The sequence below is a fragment of the Leucoraja erinacea genome, chromosome 9 (assembly GCF_028641065.1).
Source record: "Leucoraja erinacea ecotype New England chromosome 9, Leri_hhj_1, whole genome shotgun sequence".
In the NCBI taxonomy this organism is placed as follows: domain Eukaryota; kingdom Metazoa; phylum Chordata; class Chondrichthyes; order Rajiformes; family Rajidae; genus Leucoraja; species Leucoraja erinaceus.
The window spans coordinates 29,491,719-29,508,689 of NC_073385.1; the positions used below are offsets into that span (position 1 = coordinate 29,491,719).

Here is a 16,971-nt window from a genome sequence, read left to right on the forward strand (position 1 = left end):
AATTTCTTAAGTAAATATACGTTTCTAATGCAATGATCTTCATCAGGGCACATGTACAAAAAAAAGTAGATAGACAAAAATGCTGGAGAAACTCAGCGGGTGAGGCAGCATCTATGGAGCGAAGGAAATAGGCAACGTTTCGGGTCAAACCCCTTCTTTAGTAGTTTGGGTCTGAAGAAGGGTTTAGACCCGAAACGTTGCCTATTTCCTTTGCTCCATAGATGCTGCCTCTCCCGCTGAGTTTCTCCAGCATTGTTGTCTACCTTCGATTTTCCAGCATCTGCAGTTCCTTCTTATACAAAAAAAAAGTAGTTGCAGTGAAAATTAATTTGATGAACTCAGATATATCCTTCCACACATTGTCACATTCGCTATTGCACACTATTTTAGTAATTAAATATAGGTGGATAACCAGTTGCAGGTCCTCTCCATTATCAGCCAAATCAACTCTTCCACATCTCTTTAAAAACTGCCTATTTTTGAGCGGAGCATCACTTGGCTGAATAACAGAACCTGCTGCAAGGGATGAACTGAATACAATGTGTATGGTTAATTGTGAACGCAATAAAATTATCGACAATACATCTCCCCAAAGCAACCAAGTCCAATATCAGGAACATTTTGCAATTCAAGTCTTGTCCAAACTGTTTTAATACGATCTTTTAATGTGTCATGTAAAAATAATATTCCATAAGGTTCAGTTCAAATTGAAACAATTTGCAGCTTTGTCAGTCTTTTTTGAAAGCAAAGGCAGACAATCTTGAATTAGCAGATAGGTCTCCTGGTTTCTGCTTTTTGGCTACAACTTCAGTTGCTTCCGAATTTTCCTTTTTGTCTTCCAGCTCATCCGCACCCAGGTCTTCTGTGCGCTTGCGTTTTTTATCTTCCGCAGCAGGCATGGCATTGGTTGCAACTTTAGCTCTCTCTGTCCAGGTCTGGAAAATAAAAGCATTGCATGATCACTGTTGATGTTGGAATTTGCCTAGTTCTCAGTGCTGAGAGTTCACCTCAACAAACATTTATTATAACAAGGCGAGCTCTTGAGAAACCTCTACAGTTCTTTCAGAAAGTATTCAGACCCCTTCACTTTTTCCACATTATGTTACGTCACAGCCATATTTTAAAATGGAATACTTTTTTTTTATCATCAATATCCCAGAATGAAGAAGCGAAAAAATGTTTAGAAATTTTTGCAAAGTAATTAAAAAGAAATAACTGAAATATCACATTTACATAAGTATTCAGAACCTTTGCAATGACATTCAAAATTGAACTTAGGTTCATCATTGATTTCCTTGAGATGTTTCTACAACTTGATTGGAGTCCACCAGTGGTAAATTAAATTGATTGTACACGATTTGGAAAGGCACACACCTGTCTATATAAGGTCCCACAGTTGATGTATGTCAGAGCCAAAACCAAGCTCAAAGATGAAGGAATTCTCAAAAACAGGATTGTGTCGATAGACAGATCTGGGGAAGGGTATAAAACAATTTCTGCAACATTGCAGGTCCCGAAGAGCACAGTGGCCTCTGTCATTCTTAAATGGAAGAACTTTGGAACCACCAGAACTCTTCATAGAGCTGGCTGCCCGGCCAAACTGAACAATTGGGGGAGAAGGGCCTTGGTCAGGGAGGTGACCAAGAACCCGATGGTCCCTCTGACAGAGCTCCATAGTTCGTCTGTGGAGATGGGAGAAACTTCCAGAAGGACAACTATATCTGCAGCACTCCACCAATCATGACAGCTCACTTGGAGTTTGCCAAAAGGCATGAGAAACAAGATTCTCTGGCCTGATGAAACCAAGATTCTTTGGCCTGAATGTCAAGCGTCACGTCTGGAGGAAACCAGGCACCGCTCATCACCTGGCCAATACCATACCTATTGATGAAGCATGCTGGTGGCAGCATCATGCTGTGGGGATGTTTTTCAGCGGCAGGAACTGGGAGACTATTCAGGATCGAGGGAAAGATGAACGGAGCAAAGTACAGAGAGATCCTTGTTGAAAAGGATACCTTTCAAGGAGGTCAGCTCAGGAGCGGCAGCAGGTGAAGGAGAGCGGGGATTTGCTGAGAGCGTTAACGACGGTTGTTTTAAAAACCAGACGGGACCAGCTACAGCTTGAAAGCATACCTTTCAAGGAGGTCGGCTCAGGAGCGGCAGCAAGTGCGAGTCTTTGGCTCGAGAGTCTTCGGCGAGGAGGCTGAGGAGATTACGGCAAAAGTTTGAGAGGACGAGACGTGGGGGAAGACATGACCGACCGGTAAGATGATTCAGTGTGAGGTTTGCAGGATGTGGGATCCTACTCAAACATCCTACTCACATTTTTCCCGTCGAGGCGATAAACATCCTCACGTCGCAATTGCACCTATATTTCCGAAGTTATTAAATGTCTAACCAGGGCTCGAAATTAACAGTTGCCCGGGTGCCAATGGCGACCTGAAGTCCCGCCGGGCAACCTAAAAGCCATGCCATTTTGGCCTGCTTGGCAAGCACCCAGGACACCTATCATTCAACTCTGAGCGCCTTCACACACTCTCCCTTTTCTCCCCTACTCTCTTCGCATGATAGATTTGCAATTGATTGAACACACAAAAGTTGTGAGTGTGGCACGACACTATTTATAAGAGAGAACATAAAAAAATTAAATAGTAAGAGGTTGAGCCATCCAAATGTTCCACCTGTTCCCAAAAAGCAAATCCCACTCTCTGGCTAAGACTGATCGCTCCATATCGATTTTAAATGACAGCACAAGATTTCTGCAAGACCTTTCATAAAATTCCGTTCTCACTCTTCAATTTTATCTGTCAATTACACAAGTGCAATCTGTTTAAACAACAGTCATCCGCTCACACAGAAACAAAATCAATATTAACAAATAAACCTGGAAACGGTTCCTCAGCAACACTCATTTCAAACCAACTCAGTTACATTTTGTTTAACAGACAGCGAGTAGTGAAATCAAAATAAAATTGCAGCTTAGACTTTCACTGCTCTGGTTCATTTCCGGTGCATTTGATAAATCAACATTCTTAACTCTTGAAATCAAACAGCGGAAGCAACAACACCATTTCTTGCTCATCAAGAGTATTCAAGAAATATCAGCATGGTCGATGCAACTCAGTGAATCTATACAGAATCATTTTTTCCCCGTTAATAAAGATCTAAAACTTAAAATTTACACGTCAGGTTTGTGTTTAAAATATTAAAGCATATAATATATTCAACCATAATTCCAATATAGTCATCGTTTTTCTTTAGCACTAACAAAGCAATCCAAGGTGAGAATCTAAACAAATTAAATACTGAACTCTAAAGGCAAAAGAGAAGACAATTCAAAGGAATAATTACAAATTATTTGCCCAAGAGTATACTTTCACCTGGAAGTGGACTTTTTAGGCTATTAAGTTTAAGTATTCAGACTTCAATTGCAATGTTTCCAAATTATCAAATCAATTACAAAAATAATCAAAATTGGTGTATTAAAAGCTAAATTCCAGGGTAGGGTTTCATACCTTTCTGTCCTCAACTGACAGAATGCGGAATCGGTTCATTCCTTCCTTAATTATTTCTTCTTCGGTCAAATCTGGGCTCTCAGCAATAATATCATCTCGGCTTTCCTCCAACCAGAGTTGGAAACCAGTCTTCTTTGACCTTTAAGACATTTTTTTTTTTTTTAATGATTTCTGTGCCAAAGCCAAATTTCCCCACTTTTAGACTGAGTCCATTAGGTGAGGAAATATAGTTGGTACTAACATTGAAAATAAATCTAAACTTATTTTCTCTGGAGCGCTGGAGATTGAGGAGAGACCTGATAGAAGTATATAAAATTATGAAGAGCATAGATAGGGTAGACAGTCAGAACCATTTCCCCCCAGGGTGGAAATGCCAAAGAACTAGAGAGCACAGCTTTCAGATGAGAGGGGCAAATTTCAAAGAAAATGTGTGGGGCAATTTATTTTTTACATAAGGATGATGGGTGCCTCGAAACGTGCTGCCAGTTGTGGTGGTGGAAGCAGATATGGTAGTGGTGTTTAAGAGGCTTTTAGGATATGCAGGGATACGGATCACATGTAGGCAAATTAGATTTGTTAAACATGGCATCATTTTCAGTGCAGCCGTTGTGGTCCAAAAGTCCGGTTCCTGTGCTACTGTTCTATGGTCTAAAATTCAATTCCAAAGTGTGCGTGGTAACTATCTAGTAGTGCTGTAATCATTTAAATCACATTTCCAGAATATTTGGAAAATTTGAAAAAAGAAAATGGTCACAACACAAACATTTAAATTTTCAATAATTTTAATGATTATCTAGTGTTTTTCCTTTGCCTGTATTGTTACAATACACTCACTTTTTGTCGTCTGTAGCTTTGTTGTCTGGGATAACTGTTTGTGCAGGCTTGTCCTCGATACATTTACCGTCTGAAATTGTACTGCTGGACTTGGGGATGGTTGATTGGAAGAGTGTAGCTTGGGTCTTGGTAAAAAAGAACATTAACAATAGATGCTGAATTAGATTCACAGCACTGACGCAATGCAGTCTGATTGCACAAACCAAGACAATGAAATTATCTCCTTATAGGACAATTAAAAAAATCTAATTTTAATGTATGCGACCAAATACCATACTTTCATTTTCTTTTAATCTCAATGCAATAGATGTGCAAGCCAAGTGGCTACAACATTGATTTATAATATTCAGCAAAACATTTTGGTTACATCTCAAACAAAATTAGAAATACTTGCTTTGCATCCTTTACTTGTTGATGTGTAGGTGCTGAAATGTTTTAGTGTGTGGGAAGGAATTGCAGATGCAGGTTTACAGTATGAACTCTGAACTGCAAAAGACTATTATTATTTGTTATTTGCACTATATTTGGTATTTATTGAACTTTTTTCTTTTTTCCCCCCGTTATATACAATGTTTACATATTCACATATTCTGTTGTGCTGCAGCAAGTAAGAATTTCATTGTCCCGTCTGGGACATATGACAATAAAACACGAGATGCCGGAGTAACTCAGCAGGTCAGGCAGCATCTCTGAAGAAAAGGAATAGGTGACGTTTCAGGTCGAGACGATTCTTCAGACCGAGAGGCAAATGTTTTGTTTGGAATTTCACTCTGGTACTTATTGCAAGAATGCCGAACAAACATTAGGTCCTGGCCATAATTCACATCCAAACAGAGATGCTGAATTTCACTCTTTTCCAACAATATGGATAACATTGTCAGATTCATTCCTGCCCTAGAAAAACATCTGTATAATCCAGAGATGTTCTCTGATTCTCGGAGGGGAAGCTCCTAACAAAGTGCGCAGAGGACAGCAATAATAGTTATGATCTCATTACTGTACATATTAATGAAAATTAATCACTTTTGTAAAAGTTTCTATAGGTATGTAAAAAGGAAAAGATTAGTGAAGAAAAATGTAAGTCCCTTACAGTCAGGGAAAGGTGAATTTATAATGGGAAACAAGGAAATGGCAGAACAGTTAAACAAGTACTTTGGTTCTGTCTTCACTAAGGAAGACACAAACAATCTCCCGGAAATACTAGGGGACCAAGGATCTAGTGGGAGGGAGGAACTGAAGGGAATCCGCATTAGTCAGAAAATGGTGTTTGGTAAACTGTTGGGACTAAAGGCAGATAAATCCCCAAGGCCTGATGGTTTGCATCCCAGAGTACTCAAGGAGGTGGCCCTAGAAATTGTGGATGCATCGATGACCATTTTCCAATGTTCTCTCGACTCTGGAGGATAGCCAATGCAACTCCACTTTTTAAGAAAGAAGGGAGATAGAAAACAGGGAATTATAGACCAGTTAGCCTAAAGGCTCTGTCACACTTAAGGGTCTGTCCCACTTTCATGACCTAATTCACAACCTTTTTTACTCGTGGACATTTATCATCATGTTGAAAAAACGTCCCGACCAACTTGATGCCACGAGTACCTACGACTAGCATCACTGCCTCCTACAATCTACCTACAACCTTGTGACAATCATGCTGCGAGTATGAGTCAAGGGCAAACTCGGCAGAGGTCGTGAATTAGGTTGTGAAAGTGGGACAGGCTGTTTAGGCGATTTTTCAGCGGACTGCCGGCGAGTGTCAAGCTTGCGGCACTCGCTGAAAAAACGAGAAGTGGAACGGCGACTGTCAAGATTGGAACCAGTACCCTGTTCTGGCTTTGTCCCCATATCCCTTGATTCCCTTAGCCCTAAGAGCTAAATCTAAATCCCTCTCTTGAAAACATCCAGTGAATTGGGCCCCACTGCCTTCTGTGGTAGAGAATTCCACAGATTCGCAACTCTATGGTGAAAAAGTTTTTCCTCATCTCAGTCCTAAATGGCCTCCTCCTTATTCCTAAACTGTGACCCCCTGGTTCTGGACTCTCCCAATATCGGGAACGTTTTTTCTGCATCTGCACCCCCCCCCCCCCCCCCCCCCCCACCCCCACTCCTATCAGTAGAGAGGCCCTGACCCAAAATATTGTCTATCCATTATCTGCACATAAGCTGCCCGACTAACTGAATTTCTCTGGCATATTTTGTTTTGCTCAAGCTTACAGCATCTGCAGTTCCTTGTCCCTGTATCTCTACTTTAGTCCCAGATTGGGTAATGTACTCAACTGATCCACCAGAGGAAGTACCAAATATGCTGATAAATGTGAGGTGCTACACCTTGGCAGGACAAATCAAAATAGGACGTACATGGTAAATGGTAGGGAATTGAAGAATGCAGTTGAACAGAGGGATCTGGGAATAACCGTGCATAGTTCCTTGAAGGTGGAATCTCATGTAGATAGGGTGGTAAAGAAAGCTTTTGGTATGCTAGCCTTTATAAATCAGAGCATTGAGTATTGAAGCTGGGATGTAATGTTAAAATTGTACAAGGCATTGGTGAGACCAAATCTGGAGTATGGTGTACAATTTTGGTCACCCAATTATAGGAAGGATGTCAACAAAATAGAGAGAATACAGAGGAGATTTACTAGAATGTTGCCTGGGTTTCAACAACTAAGTTACAGAGAATGGTTGAATAAGTTAGGTCTTTATTCTTTGGAGCGCAGAAGGTTAAAGGGGGAACTTGATAGAGGTCTTTAAAATGATGAGAGGGATAGACAGAGTTGATGATGGACAAGCTTTTCCCTTTGAGAATAGGGAAGATTCAAACAAGAGGACATGACTTCAGAATTAAGGGACAGAAGTTTAGGAGTAACATGAGGGGGAACTTCTGTACTCAGAGAGTGGTAGCGGTGTGGAATGAGCTTCCCGTGGAAGTGGTGGAGGCAGGTTCGTTGGTATCATTTAAAAATAAATTGGATAGGCATATGGATGAGAAGGGAATGGAGGGTTATGGTATGAGTGCAGGCAGGTGGGACTAAGGGAAAATAATTGTTCGGCACGGACTTGTAGGGCTGAGATGGCCTGTTTCCGTGCTGTAATTGTTATATGGTTATATAATTCTGGATTCCAAAGTAAATCTTCAATAGGTAGGTTAGCACCTTTTTCGCCTTTGGCTTTGATTGCAGAGGCTTCAGGACCAGCGATTTGTCCTTATTTGCAGTTTGAGTGTTGTTACTTGTCAATCTCTTATTGGATTTCACCATGCTGTCTAGAATCTTGGTACTGCGAGTTTGAGCTCCAGGTAATCCAAGGGATATATCACCAGATGTCACCTTGTGAAGGGGAATACAGAGGTTTAGGTTTAAATAAATTGTCAAAATAAAGCATTTGATAGATATGACTGTTTAGATGATGGAAATCAAAAGGATAATACAATTGATACTTTATGTTTACCACAGTAGATGCCAGCAGCAAAAGAATACTTGGCCACTTGTTTAAAAAGTCTAATTCGCTGTATTATTGTGTTAACAATTCTTGCATAAACGTTCTTAAATAAACAGTATTTTATAGTTCTATACATAATTCCAGCCTAATAAATTAGTAATTAGCTTAATGTGTACATTTTTTACATTAGCACAGGATGACGTGACATCAAACGGTAAAGAGGTACAGTAATCATGATGAGCAAGATCCAAGAGCAAGGGAAGAAATACAACTGGTAATAATCATAAAAATGAGGAGATTGAGAAGAGAGGTGGTGGTTTAAAAATAGGGGAGATGGAGATAGCCAACAGGAAGGATAGAAATGAGAGTAAATATTGACCGGAGAGAGAAAAAGATATTGGAGGCTAGTGATGTGTGGGGAAAAGGTAAAGATAAAATGGAAGTGAGTGAAAGAGGAATGCAAGAAGAGTGAAAAAGGCGCAAATTCAGATGTGGCGAGAAGGTAATGAATACTGAGGTGACATAATTAAATCACGCATTGATCATTTTGCACAATTATGTAGATCAGAATAGTTAAGATGGTACAGCAGCTTGTGCTGCAAGCCATAAGGTAACAGTTTCATCAGAAGATTGTACTTTTGCGTGACAGGTAGATTTTTTATATAGAAATCCGCCTTACACAAAAATTTACAGCTTAATATTTGCAACTCTAAGGTAGTCTCTAGAATGCTTTTACCCTTGTTATTTATACCTGCATCACAATTTAATTTTGGAAATTGATCATGATCACCCCAATCCTCAAATTCATGGAACCCACCTGAAAACTTCTCATGTCTGTACTTCTCACTTTTGTAAGATTTTTGTTGACTTTTAATTATTTTGAAAGTCCTTATTTAATCCATAAACAATAGCACATCTTTTTCAATCCCATTTAACATTTGAGCTCAGTTTCTGCCTTTTGGTTATTTTGGTGATTTAATTTAATATCACTGGGCATTTCTTCTGGGCATCACAACGACCAGCAACTTTTCTGTCACGTCATTAAATTAACTCCATCTTAACTTATGACAATTTTCTTTTTTTGTCATCAATCATCTCATCCAGGTAATTGTACCCTCTCTGCTAATGAAACATCCCAGATAATGTTCAGCAATTTTCTTGACACTGTACAGAATGTTCAATACTGCAGAAGTGTGGTTTGGTTTGCACATTTCATCTCCATTTGATTATTACATTAACACAATTCTACATATACATTCAACAAAATTAATCATGATTGTAATGAAGGTTTATTTCCAACACATCCTTCCCAAGAACTTACACAGAATCACACAATTTACTTTTTAATTTCAGAGTTTTATTTCAACATGAAATCCAGCATTTCTTTTACCATTACTCAAGTTATGCAGTGATATATTCCCAATGGTTTCAGCTTGTTGCATTTGAGATGCAGCTCACTTAGAATTTGAACACAAATGATAGGTAGAAAGATATGCAACATAATAATTTATCAGTACACAAACTCCATTTATTACCACTTTATGGTCCTATACTAAAATACCACCAATAGATGCTTCACTACTTTTACTCTTCTTGAATGAGAGTTCACAAAAAAAATTCTCTTCATTTCCAAAGAGGTAAAATTGTGGCATGTCATTAATAAAATATTACAGTACCAAATGACAATCTATTTATCTCTGTTCTTTTCCATCTATATTCAAATGCTGAAAGAGAAGGGATGCTAGATAACCACTAAATCTTGAGGTTATGTACAACAATCTCTTACCTTAAAGGGATTGCCATGTGCAAGAATATTGTTCGAAATAGCTACTGTTAACAAAAGGGATATCAAGTTAATATAATAAAAATTTATGGTTTTCCAGTTTTACTCATGAAGAAAATATAGCTCCATGGTAGATTAAAATTTGTATCACTTTGTGCCTGATGTGATCGTCCAGTTACAGGCAACATTTAAAAGGAAATAACCCAGAATCAAAAGTACAGGTTGAACACTGATTTTCCGACACCATCGGTTCCAGGATTATCAATTTTTTCAGTATCAACAGAGATCATGAGATAATGAAATGGACTATACGCTCCTGGCCTGCTAATGATACCCCTCCCGTGTCTCTAAAGCACCATGAGGTGCCAAAAACATAAAAAACAAATGTAAAATTTAAACTGAATGTGAATGGCATGACCTGCCAACCCATCCTCAGCTCCCCCTGTCTCCCTGGCCGTTTAGAGCCCCGGCTTCCAACCCCACTTCCGACTTGCAAGAACCTCGCACCTGCTGCTGTTTCTTGCTGTCGGTGGCCGCTTTATCCACTACCCACTCGACCACCGCTGCCTACTTCCTATCACTCTGTCCAGACGGCCTCTTCTCCTGCCCCCTACCAACACCGCCATCTCCTTCCCCAGAGATGCCAACAAACTTAACCTTGGAAGCGACAGCAGGCGAGAGAGGAGCATCATGGTGACCTCAAGTGAAACGACACAAAGTGCCGGGATCACTCAGTCGGCTGAATCGGTCTGAGAAAGGGTCCTGATGTCACCTATCCATGTTCTCCAGAGATCCTAAAACGTTGAATCACTCCAGCATTTTGTGTCATTTTGTTTATTAACCATCTGCAGTCATCGGCAATAACGGACACCACTAAGGTCCGTTTACAGTCAACCTTTATAACGGACCATAGTGGAGGGAGTTGTGGCCGTTATTGATGGTTGGGTCACTCCAGCACTTTGTGTCGTTTCCAGGGAAGAAGGAGGAAGCAGCTGTGGCTGTGAAGGGGTGGGTGGGAGTGGGTAAGAGGCTGACAGGACAGAGCGACAGGGGAAACAGGCAGCGGTGGTCGAACGGGTAGCGGATAAAGTCAGCATCGGCAGCAAGAAACAGCAGCAGGTGAGAGGGGCTTGCCGGTGCACTTTGAGTCGGGAGTGGGGTTGGAAGGTGGGGCTCTAAGCAGTGGGAGCCATGGAAGGATCGGCAGGTCATTCCATTCACCATTAAGTTCACAATGCCATCTTGTAATTTTGTCCCGATTATAGATGGGGGAATCATCAGTTACCGGAAAATCAGTGTTCAACCTGTACTCATTATATTTGTGATGTATGTCCCAATTAGGGGACTCGCACTATTGCACAAATTCACATTCTAACCCGATATGAACGAGTATGTCCAATCAAATTTGGCCTCCCGTTTCAGAATAGTAGGAAGGGCTTCATATGGCCCTGTGGCCTCAGTTGATGTACCGCTAAGTCTTTGCCCCGGCAGATTTTGATAACGTTTTGCTTTTGAAGAGTTATTAAATTGTCTCAGTGTCATAGAGTTATACAGCACAGAAAAAGACCCTTTGGCCCACCTTGTCCATGTCGACTAAGATGGCCGACTGGCCTACATTTGGTGCATATCACGATCTTGTATATCTCAATAGGGTCACGCCTCAGCTTCCTACACTCCACAAAGAAAAATGTCTCAGCCTATCCAACCTTTCCCAAGAAGTCCACATAACATCCTCATGAATCTTTTCTGCACCCTTTCCAACTTAAATGACATCCTTCCTATAGCTGGGCAACCAGAATGGCACAAAGTACTCCAGTACACAGTACTCCAATTGTGGTCTCACCAATGATTTGCACAGCTGTACCCGATGTCCCAACTTTTGTACTCAATATCTTTCCAAATAAAGGTAAACATGACAAATGTCTCCTTCACCATACCTGTCTCACCACTTTCAAAAAGTCAAATATTTAAAAACTATTCAAATACATTTAAGATTAAAAAAAATATTGTAAAATGAAAATACATTAAGGTACTATCATATAATCAAAAACATTATAAGTGCATTTTTAACAACAGTACAATTACTTAAGCACTTGCTTTTCTCAACCTGTCCCATTCAAATGAATAGTGCTGCCACCTGCATGCCAGACTTCCTTATCATAAAAGGACAGGTGCAAAGTAGGGCCATTGTCTCACAGCACCAGAGAACCAGGTTCAATCCTGACCTAGCTTGGTGTCTATGTGGAATTTGCTCATCCTCTGATGACTGGGTTTGCCCCAGGTGCTCTTTTTTCACCCCACCTCTCAAAGCCACATGGTTTGATAGGTTAATTGCCCTGTGGGTGGATGAGTCTCGGGTAAATTGTTGAAATAATGGAGAGAATAAAAAAGGGATTAATATTGGGCTAGTATAAAAGGGTAGTTGGTGGTCGGCATGGACTTAGTGGGCCAGAAGGACTGTTCTCATCCTGTTTCACCTTATGACTCTAAAGTGCATCCAGCTCCTCCCCTCCACATGTTTGAATTAATGGCATGTTCAGCACAAAGCAGATGGTTAAGTGTGCCAACACCTATTGTCAATTACATTTCAAGCTTCCAAGTACAGAAGTCTGAGATACTGAATATCGCACAAGGGATAGATAATAGTCTTGCTGGTATGCAAGATCAGCTCCATAAGAGTCAGTTGAAGAAACAAATTGCAATGTTACTAGGCAAGTTAAACTGCTATCTGTATTTACTCTTCTCACTGAAATTCTGCATTGAAAGTTACTGTATTTCTTAAGTTACATTAAACTATTGAAACAAAAAAATCCATACTGGAACAGTTTGGTTACGATAATGGCAAATTTGCTTGTTATAAGTTATATGAATATCGTTTTGCCTTACCTACCTGATTTTGGAGTATTTTTTTCTGTTGAATCAAGTTCTTTACTAAATGGATTTAATCCTGCAGTTCAGAATTCCACAAATTAGTTGTATTTAATAAATACTCAAATGTTATTTCACATAAAAGCTAAATCTACAAGTCCTAAATTGCCCACACAAATAAGATTATTTTGGGAAGGTAAATGAAAGCTTGTGTCAGTCCATTTGTACAGGACTTTCCATTGTTTGTTTTTAATATACTTCTGTATAAAGTGCAAGTGGACAATCGCAGAAAGAATAGTCTAATTCTGTTTGTTAAACATTCTCACAGGAATACTCACAAAAGAGCAGTTAATAAAATGTATTCTTAATGTAGGCCTACAACTGATTAGATTTAGAATTAAACTGGGCAAACTGTTTTTCAAATTTAAAGTGAGAATATTTGGCTTGTCGTACTTCTCTTTGCATGAAGTCTTTCCTCAGGATCGATTCCATTGTTACTATCTTCTTCTGCATCGTTCTGTACATCTTCAATTCTTCCACCTGTACTTTCCACACAGCTTTGAGCTGGACGTTGCAAATTAGGCAAATTCCATCCAGTAACTGATCTACTGTAACTACATAAATAATGGAACACCAATGGGCAAACTTTAGTCCTCTCTATATTTCTTACCTTAAAGACAATTACTTTTGTTGGCAGAACTATTCAGTACCCTACTTACTTCATTGTGTTTAATTGAAATCAATTGCTCACAAGGATTTAATGGGCATCCATACGCAATGTAATTTACTGTGTTTCAAAATGTTAAAATTGCAACATTTTTCTTCCAAGGTAATAATATTGAAGATTTTTTAAACTGAAATCAGCTTGGGCTACACAAATAAACCAGATTCCAGCCACATCGACTTCCCTCGAGTATAGGTTCTAAATATACATACATAACATACAAGCTAAACTCTTAAAAGAGTAGAACTACTGGAATAGGGTAATCCAAACAAAAGTCAGGATTTTCAATTCTTGATGTGCAGCACTAAATGAAGCACTACTATGGAAATTGGTACGTATTTGAAATATCTACCAACATTGCACAACATTTGACAGCAGATTTTGCTAAGATATTTCAAAGTCCCAGAAGTAATATATTTTCCAGACCCAGTCATAATAGCTGGTATCAGAATAATTTGGTAACTTTGGTTTGGTTACTCAAACCACATTCTATCCTGAAATATACTTTCTAACTTTATGCTTTATGTGGAATGGTGTATCTTAACCGTGTAATATCAACTTTAACATTGCCAAGAAGTTGTTGTTGCGTATAGGCAAGATCTGTGAAAATAAGTGAATGTCCTATGCCTCAAAAGAGCAGCCTCACACTGCAGAGACCCAGGTTCGAACTTTACCTCAAGTGCTGTCTGTGTGGAGTTTGCACATTCTCCCCGTGACTGTGTGGGTTTCTTCCTATTGCTCCGATTTCTTCCTACATCCCAAAGTCATATGTGTTTGTAGGTTAATTGGCCCTAGTGTGTAGGGAGTGGATGCAAAAGAGCTAGTGTGAATGGGTGATTGATGGTCAGTGTGGACTCAGTGGGTTGATGGGCCCATTTCCATGCTATATCTTTCAATCAATCAATCTTTTCCGACAGACCACGATTTTGTGGGAATACAGTGCAATAACAAGTTAATATAAATGTTAATACCAAGTATTTAGTTCTGCATCTTCCTCTTGTACGGCCAATGTTGCAGCTTTCTCATGCGCCAGCTCACTAAGGCGCTGAGCAAGGGTCAGACGCTTTGAACGTGAAGCATACTTGATAGCCAAATTCAAGACATTCTGGGTCATAAATTCCGAAAGCTCTTCACATCGGAATTCACGATCTACCTTGCAAGATAACTAAACAACAGGCAGAATTAGGTTTTTATTAATCTTATTGTTAGAATACCTCATTTTACAAATTATTTAAAATTAACAATTCCAAAATGAAAATTGGAATATTAAACATTGTCTTCTCACAGTACAGATATCACATTTGTCCTGGTATTGATATATTAGTGTTCAAGATTAAAACTTTTCCTTGTACAAATCCACTAAGAACTGCCAAAGCATGTAGAGTTGAAACTTCTGCCTCTGAGCTTTTCAACATTATTTAAATAAACCGTCAAAAATTAAAATGAATTGCGGCCAGGTTTATGAATATCACCAAAACACAAATGGCATCATGCTCAGCATAGACATTGTTGTCCAAAGGGCCTGTTCCTGTGCTGTATTTTTCTATGTTTTACTTAATATTTACAATCTACTTTACAAAATCTGCACCGTAGCCAGATCGGTCAAATTTCTAATTGGTACTGGTTAAATCAAGAGCTCATGTTTATTTAGTTTGGAGATAAAGCATGGAAACAGGCTGTTTGACTGAGCGAGTCCACGCCGACCTTCAATCACCCGTTTACACTAGTTCTATGTTATCCCTTTTACTCATCCATCGCTACACGCTAGGGACAATTTACAATGGCCAATTAACCTACAACCCACATGTCTTTGGGATGCAAGAGGAAACGCACATTGGTCACAGGGAGAACATATAAATTTCACATGGACAGTACCCAAAGTCAGGATTGAACTTGGGTCTCTGGCGCTGTGAGGGAGTTAATAACCAGCCCGAAACATTATAAATAAAATTATCCAGCAGGACGTATTACGCACATGCACATTAAATACAGGTTCCCACCCACATTTCATCACTCAAAGATCTGTTGCTGCTGGATATTGGAAGTGTTCCATTTTCACCAAGAAAAATTACATAATGCACATATTTGCAGGAACAGCTGCAGGAGATTATACAGTTTTCACTCACAGCAAACATTTTCATCAACAGTTCCTGCTGTTCCTTCAGTACTTGATTTTCTGCAGCTTGGTTAAACTCATAATTATTTGCTGTCAAATAGTCAAAATGGTTGTGAAATAGAATAGATCGCCAGTATTGCTCCTGAAAAGATAAGAGTAAACAAAATTGTCCATTACCGGCTATTAACAAAATTTAAATACAGGCATTTGATATACAAAACATTTGCAGTTTGTGCTAATTAGTATCAAAAAAGCAAAAATGTCCCAAGGGCTTATATGAAATCCATTTATACTAATTATTTTCAAGATTAGCCTCTTTTAAGAGATCCAAATCCTACAGAAGCATTAGTTGCTAGAAATTGCATTAGTACCATCTGGCATTGTCCATCACATCAGTTACACAAGCAATAATTGTATATTTAGCAGTAGATATATTCACTTACTGGTGGTGTACAAGTCTGTCTCCAGCAGTAACTTTCACCCTTCTCAGATAATAAACAAGCAGAGTGGACCACCTACTTATTATAGGACTCATCTCATTTTAAGTTGTTGATTTCTTTGATCAGAAATGACATCACCAAAATAATCACCCAATTCTCAACCTTCCAAGAATCTCAAAATGTATTAGTGTATTCATAACATTGTAAGCAACTTATTGGAATTATTGATCCTAACTGGATTTTCCAGGTTAAAACTTTCTTCAGAGACTTGACATGATCGCATTGATTCAGAACAGGCTTACTGTTAGAAGACAGAGGGTAGTGGTGGATGGAAATATTCAGGCTGGAGATCTGTGACCAGTGGAGTTCCACTGGGATTGTGCTGGGACCTCTGTTATTTGTGATCGATATGAATGATTTACATGTAAACATATGCAGGTTGGTAAGTATGTTTGAAATTTACAAAGATTGCTGAGGTTGCACACTGTGAGGAAGTCCTTCAAAGTATACAGTGGGATCTAGATCAGCAAGTATGGGCAGAGAAATGGCAGATGGAGTTAAATTCGAGCAAGTGTGCCTTTGGGAGATTGAATGCAAGGGGAAGGAATACAGTTGATGCATTGATGTAAAGAGGGATCTTGGGCTCCAAACCCATAACCTCATGAAAGTGGTATCAAAGTAGATAGCGTGGTAAAGACAACATATATGGATGGTATGCTTGCCTTCATTGGGTCAGGGCATTGAGTATAAGAGTCCGGAAGTCCTACATGCAGTTCTGCTTGCCCCAATACAAGAAGGACCTCGAGGCGGTCGAAAGGGTGTAAATGAGGTTTCCCAGAATAATGCCAGGATTAGGGGGTATTAGCTACAGGAAGAATTCTGACAACTTGGATGAACAAGAAGAAAGTAAGAGGCAGAGACAGTCGGCTGAGGGAGAGCTGGAAAGGGGAGGAAAAAGCAGGGACTATCTGAAATTGGAGAAGTCAATGTTCATACCGCTGGGGTGTAAACTGCAAAATATGAGGTGCTGCTCCTCCAAATTACGGTGGGCCTCACTCTGGCCATGGAGAAGGCCCAGGACAGAAAGGTCAGATTTGGAATGGGAGGAAGAGATGAAGTGCTGAGCCACCGGGAGATCAGGTTGGTTATTGCGAACCGAGCGGAGGTGTTCGGCGAAGCGATCGCCAAGCCAACGCTTGGTCTCACCGATGTAGAGCAGCTGACACCTAGAGCAGCGGATGCAATAGATGAGGTTG

General features: G+C 39.7%; 1 protein-coding gene across 3 annotated transcripts in view; it reads right to left on the minus strand.

Annotated features, from left to right (window-relative positions):
- Window positions 1–633: 633 nt before the first annotated feature.
- The window catches only part of wdhd1 (WD repeat and HMG-box DNA binding protein 1), a 62,140-nt gene continuing 45,802 nt past the window's right edge, over window positions 634–16,971 (minus strand). For 2 of the 3 annotated variants that reach the window (XM_055640443.1, XM_055640442.1), the window contains 9 exons: window positions 15,286–15,417; window positions 14,131–14,324; window positions 12,889–13,049; window positions 12,458–12,514; window positions 9,571–9,614; window positions 7,499–7,672; window positions 4,350–4,474; window positions 3,516–3,654; window positions 634–935 (listed from right to left, as the gene is read on the minus strand). In XM_055640443.1, the coding sequence (XP_055496418.1) occupies window positions 729–935; window positions 3,516–3,654; window positions 4,350–4,474; window positions 7,499–7,672; window positions 9,571–9,614; window positions 12,458–12,514; window positions 12,889–13,049; window positions 14,131–14,324; window positions 15,286–15,417 (1,233 nt within the window). In that variant the 3' untranslated portion in view covers window positions 634–728. The remainder of the gene's footprint in view (window positions 936–3,515; window positions 3,655–4,349; window positions 4,475–7,498; window positions 7,673–9,570; window positions 9,615–12,457; window positions 12,515–12,888; window positions 13,050–14,130; window positions 14,325–15,285; window positions 15,418–16,971) is intronic. The other variant, XM_055640444.1, reaches the window with a different exon arrangement.